Genomic DNA, 6,192 nt, shown 5'->3' on the forward strand with positions numbered 1-6,192 from the left:
AGAGATGCCTGATCATAAGGAGTAGCTCGTTTTATCTAAAAATAAAAAAGTTGATTGTAGTCAATAATATACATGTATAATGAGGCATGTAGCACAAAATGTGTACAATGCTTTGTACACATCATTGCCTCATTTATAGCCAGGTAGGTGACACATAGGCTATGTGGCCTTACATTAAGAATATCTAAAAAATTTAATAGAGTTGCATTACCAAGTCAAATGAAACTGTCCAGGTTTTTTTTTTTTTTTTAGCATATTCCATTCACAGGTTTGAACAAAGTTTATTTATCGTAGTTATACCGTTTTATTTTTGTGCTTGTTTTTTGTAGCTCTGTATATTGGATGCTTATTTTTCATACCTGTCCTGTGTGTCCATATTCTTAAGTAATGGAATAATGACTTGTATTGCTACGCCTCTGTATATGAACAGTTTGTGATTATGGCTGTTAACAGGCTAATAAAACTCACTGCAGATTTTTTTTATGGAGTCAGAATTGGATAAAGTTCAGTGCTGGTTTTCCAGCATATTGGAGTCATTTATTTCAGCCATATAAAAAAAAAAAACACATTACAAGACTAATACACCCACTACAGATATCAACGGAATGTGTTTATAGAATACTAGTGCCGTGAAATGGGTAGGAAAATATCTAGTGTGATTTATGGATGAACCAATGGTAAAGAGTGCTTACTTTCTTTTAAAACAGAACTAAGTAGTGGTGGCATACAATATGACTATTAGCACAAGTGGCCACCTACAAGCCAGGATGAATATGCCCCAGCAATGTGTTTACAATAGCTATAAGCAATTTAAGGAATGCTGCCTTGTTTTGCATAACTTTGCCCTTGGGCATGTGTAATACTCATTTCATTATCTCAAACAGGAATCTGACCAGCTGTATGATCAAATGCAATAACCTGCAATTCAATGTTCATAAGCAAACTGAACAAGACATCACTTCCACACTTTAGAAAAGGGTACTTTAATGACATGTTTCTGTACAGAAGAGGAACAAACAGCAAAGGTGACAAAACAGAGCATTGGAAAGATTTCTTCAGACAGGTCAGTGAAATATTACAGCCAAGCATTTACACACATAATTTAGGCAAGCTCCTCATCAGCCTCTTCCTCAAACTCGCCTTCCTCCTCAGCAGTGGCATCCTGGTACTGCTGGTACTCAGACACCAGGTCATTCATGTTGCTTTCAGCCTCTGTAAACTCCATCTCATCCATACCTTCACCAGTGTACCAATGCAAGAAAGCCTTACGCCTGAACATGGCAGTGAACTGCTCAGAGATGCGCTTGAAAAGCTCCTGGATGGCTGTGCTGTTGCCGATGAAAGTGGCAGCCATCTTCAGGCCACGGGGTGGGATGTCACACACGGCTGTCTTGACATTGTTTGGGATCCATTCTACGAAGTAGCTGCTGTTCTTATTCTGGACATTGAGCATCTGCTCATCGACCTCCTTCATGGACATGCGGCCACGGAAGATAGCAGCGACTGTGAGGTAGCGGCCGTGGCGTGGGTCACAGGCAGCCATCATGTTTTTGGCATCAAACATCTGCTGCGTGAGCTCAGGGACAGTGAGTGATCTGTATTGCTGGCTCCCCCTGCTGGTCAGAGGGGCAAAACCAGGCATAAAGAAGTGCAGACGAGGGAAGGGCACCATGTTGACTGCCAGTTTACGCAGATCTGCATTGAGCTGGCCAGGGAAACGCAGGCAGGTTGTGACTCCGCTCATGGTGGCAGAGACGAGGTGGTTCAGGTCACCGTATGAGGGGGTTGTGAGCTTTAATGTGCGGAAGCAGATATCGTACAGAGCTTCGTTGTCAATGCAGTAGGTTTCATCTGTGTTTTCGACTAGCTGATGGACAGAGAGGGTGGCATTGTAGGGCTCTACTACTGTGTCTGAGACTTTGGGGGAGGGTACAACGCTAAATGTGTTCATGATGCGGTCAGGGTACTCTTCACGGATCTTGCTGATAAGCAGCGTACCCATACCAGAGCCGGTTCCACCACCCAGAGAGTGGGTTAGCTGGAAGCCCTGCAGGCAGTCACAGCTCTCAGCCTCCTTACGCACCACATCGAGAACTGAGTCAACTAGCTCAGCTCCCTCTGTGTAGTGGCCCTTGGCCCAGTTGTTTCCAGCACCACTCTGACCTAAAGAAACCAACCAGAACATCAACTTAGTGTGCAGTCACTTACATAAAGGGTTTAGTCCATCTTAAATATGGCATAACAACCTAAACATTAAAGACTTACCAAAGACAAAGTTGTCTGGCCTAAAGACCTGGCCAAAGGGTCCAGACCTCACGGAGTCCATGGTACCAGGCTCCAAGTCCACCAGTACAGCACGGGGCACATATTTGCCACCTAAAACAAAATGAAGTTATTAAAAAGACTACACTTTAGCCACTTGTATCCTCGAGCCCTTAGTATAAAGAAAAATAAATTTTTGGACGTTTTCTTAGAATTATAAAAAACATTTATGCACCTGATGCCTCGTTGTAGTAAACGTTGATTCTGTCCAGCTGAAGATCACTGTCACCATGGTATGTGCCAGTTGGGTCAATGCCATGCTCATCACTGATAACCTCCCAGAACTAGAAACAAAAGTAAAACATTCAGTCATTCATTAGTTTCTGCATCATCATCAACTTGTGTGTTACAAAGTCTAGTTTGAACAGCCACATCAGATTATCTGGGAGGGGTAAGGTGACAACCTATTACCATTGAGTTGTTATCAAGACTTGAATAACCAGCTCCAACGACTAGATATTAATGCTCTTGATGCATATGCTATTTTTGCCAGTTCTATTTAACATTGTCCTATATTACGACCAGCCCCACTGACCCAAATACAAATGCCACTGCAATCTTTCGGCCAGCCCGGCTGACCAGTGGGGGAGGGGGACGCCATTGTTACTGGCCCATACTGATCAATAACAAATTACGTCTACAGAGGTACATCCTCCTTGTAGCTATTTACAGAATGCTTTCCTGTAATTTATTGGGATTTATTGTGGGCGGGTATTATTTTTGTATTGGGTTGATATAGTTTAAAAATAAAAGCAGCACCATTCAACTGATAGCAACATGGAATAAACAGAGAGAGTCAAAGTGGTGGTTGTGGGATCACTTTGTGAGATTAGGATACGACTGAAGAGCTATTTTTAAGTAATCGACATGACCCTAATGTGTTAGTTTCTTATTCCTTCTATAATTACTGAAATGTATAATGTGCAGGGATGGCCGGTATGACCAACAATTTGCATCACTGTATTTTTAAGATTCTGACCATTTCATGGTAGATCACATGATGTTTTTTTTTTGTATGACTGGGACTTTTTATGTCTGTGGCTTATTCTACGGTCATAAGTACACAGAATATAAAGTTCAATTTCATGATGTATATTATTAAGGTTTTGAGTACTATAAGCTTTGCCCCACAAAATGACAGTATATGATGGAATACTGGACAATTTGTATTGTTTATTTAATATGCAAGTATTGTACAGTTACCCTTAGCTTGAAAAATCCTAACGGTACGAGGAATCAGAGACGGTATACCGAATGTACCGTCATACCGCCCAGAACTAGGTGACAGGTAGAATATTAACATATTTTTATTGATTTTTTTTTTTTTAAGTCGACAAAATAGTGGGGTTTTTTTTTTAACAGATTTTAAGATTTTGTGCTGAATTAATTTTTAAGTTTAAATCACGCTGTTAGAAAAATCGCGCTCGCGGCTTTGAAGCCGGTTGGTTGAATTCGATGTGTGACGTATTTTTTTAACCGATCTTCCACGTCACAAAGTACAGGCTCCGCCCACATCCGCTGTAAGGCGCGGCGCGGGGCCTTAATTCAGCCTATAATCAACACAATTAAAATAAAAATAATTTTATTGGTAGCTTCATGGTAGTGTCATTTTTTTATTTAACATATTTATGTGTTTTTAACCGAAATGTGTAGGGTTTGATGGTTGTAGCGATAAATTTCTCCCTTTGTGGCGCCTTTGTCATGAATAAACCCGCCAACAGGGCAACCGGAGCCTGATAATTTGGCGCAATTAAACAATTTTGGGATTAAAAATAATAATACGATTAATATAACCATTTATGATGTGTTGAATTATTGTCTTTTAGTTCAAAAAAAAAAAGAGGAAGCACGTGACCTACTTTTCATTCAAAGCACAACGAACATTTACTCTTTATATTTAAATGATTCCCATTTAAAATACAAAATTAAGGAACATCCTAATAATTAATGCGGATGCCTAAAGTATAAGCATTATTATTTTTAAAATACATTTTATGTTCAATGGAATGTTATAAAATACGTAATATTTATAATATCTATATTTATATTTTAACAATACACATTTATGAATAAACACTGACCTTGGCTCCGATCTGGTTACCGCACTGACCGGCCTGAAGGTGCACGATTTCCCTCATTTTTGAATGTGGAGGTAGTTAAAGCTGAAATAATGAAAGCTCTTTTTCCTGTTCCCTTCAACTGAAGTGCGAGCTGAGCCGCCTCCTTCGTTATTAATACCGCCGCTAAGACCCGCCTTAAGAAGCCGGTAAGAGCACGGCATTGGCTGAAGGCTTTTTTAAAATCACGTTCGAGCTCGCGTAGACAACGTTGATTGGTCCATATGAACTGTCAAACAAACCTGCTGGGCGGTACTTTAGCGCTCCATCATGATCCTAGCAGGACTAAAGCAGGGCTGGGCTTGAAATGGCGCACTAGGATACTACATATTGCACCATATTGTACCTGTGTTTATATATCATTTTATTTTAAAATATAAGTGTATATATGTATATATAAACACACTACATGTCTAAAACTATGTAGTCACTCGTTCTAACTAGTGATATAGCGGATTTGGCCATCTCAGCCACACCCATAGCTAACAGGTGCATAAAAACAAGTGCACCCACCACAACCCTGACCACAATGAATCTGTTATTCAATATAAAAGATAATAAAAAGCAAAATTGTAACACGATTGTAATACGAAAGCAACAACGTCTTTGTCAGGAGTGTCTCATTCTTCCTGTTTCCACTGCAGGGCTTATAAAGAATGCACTTAACCCTTGGCTGATTGCATTGTATTCAGTCATTCTGTCACAATTGTTGTGTTGGATGTTAAACACGGCCAAGTAAATGCTGTAAATTTAAAATAAGACATCAGGAATTAAAAAAAAAGTTGTGTGCAGAGAACCTAACAACCATCTCTGCAGAGCTTATGGTAAGATGGAAGCCATTGTTGAGTAAAAGGCATATTTTAGCCTGTTTGGGTTTTGCTAAACATGTAAAGGACTCTTTGGTCTAATAAACATTTAACTCTTTGGCCAGAACACAAAGCACTATGTTTGGCAAAATCAGGCATAGTATGTCATCTGTCTAACACTATCTCTATGGTAAAAGATAATGGAGGCAGCATCATGATGTGGGAGTGGTTCTGAGCATCAGGGACATGGAGAGTGGAAAGAGATAACTGTTTTTGATTTTTAATGAATTTCTGAAAAACAAAATCTAAAAAGAATGTTTTCAGTCTGTCATTATGGGTAATTAGGTATAGATTTATGAGTAAAAACAATTATCTTTATTCTGTCACCTCACAACGTGAAGGTCCTGGGTTAGATTTTTCTAGGTGGAGCAGTCCTTTATGTGTGAAGTCTGCATCTTCTCCCTGTGTCTGTGTGGCTTTCTGGGAGCTCCAGTTTCCTGACACTGACCTTGAACTGATGAATCATGTGTACCATACATGTAACTACCTGTCTTGTCATAAAGGTAACCAAAGTGTATGTTAAAACATGATGTTAAAATCCTAATAAATTATAATAATATTATAATTAAATGTACACCACAGTAATATGCACATACGTCAGGGGGTCTGAATACTTTATGAATTCACTGTAGTGGGGAAATACATCATTTTAGTAAGTAGAAACAATCCAAAAGGAGTGTTTGCATAATAGGGTGCACTTGGTCCTTTAAAATAACCTTATATTTGTTGGCTATTACACAGCTTGATTCAATAATCATTTGATTATTGAATACAATATATCTATAATCACTTGATTCAATAATTTATGCCAGATTGCTGCTTAATGGATCCCATTATGGATCCCAGACTTCACTCTTAAAGAATCACATGGCACATTATTAAGTTAA

The 6,192-nt window shown here is 39.2% G+C and overlaps 1 protein-coding gene across 1 annotated transcript; it reads right to left on the reverse strand.

Moving 5' to 3' along the window:
* Positions 1-959: 959 nt before the first annotated feature.
* Positions 960-4,533, reverse strand: tubb2b (tubulin, beta 2b). The gene is made up of 4 exons (XM_062999357.1): positions 4,404-4,533; positions 2,498-2,606; positions 2,266-2,376; positions 960-2,163 (listed from the first exon to the last, which is right to left on the reverse strand). The coding sequence occupies exons 1-4, from the start codon at positions 4,458-4,460 to the stop codon at positions 1,103-1,105; spliced, it is 1,338 nt and encodes a 445-aa protein (XP_062855427.1). The 5' UTR covers positions 4,461-4,533; the 3' UTR covers positions 960-1,102.
* Positions 4,534-6,192: the final 1,659 nt, after the last annotated feature.

The sequence above is a fragment of the Trichomycterus rosablanca genome, chromosome 7, assembly GCF_030014385.1.
Source record: "Trichomycterus rosablanca isolate fTriRos1 chromosome 7, fTriRos1.hap1, whole genome shotgun sequence".
NCBI classification, from domain to species: domain Eukaryota; kingdom Metazoa; phylum Chordata; class Actinopteri; order Siluriformes; family Trichomycteridae; genus Trichomycterus; species Trichomycterus rosablanca.

What these genes read in the sequence shown, in the direction of transcription:
- tubb2b (XM_062999357.1), bottom strand. Translation starts at nt 4,460, where the DNA reads ATGAGGGAAATCGTGCACCTTCAGGCCGGTCAGTGCGGTAACCAGATC. An exon ending in GTAACCAGATCGGAGCCAAG is followed by an intron (nt 2,607 to 4,403) that starts GTCAGTGTTTAT and finishes TTTTGTTTCTAG; the next exon opens with TTCTGGGAGGTTATCAGTGA. An exon ending in GCCAGACAACTTTGTCTTTG is followed by an intron (nt 2,164 to 2,265) that starts GTAAGTCTTTAA and finishes TGGTTTCTTTAG; the next exon opens with GTCAGAGTGGTGCTGGAAAC.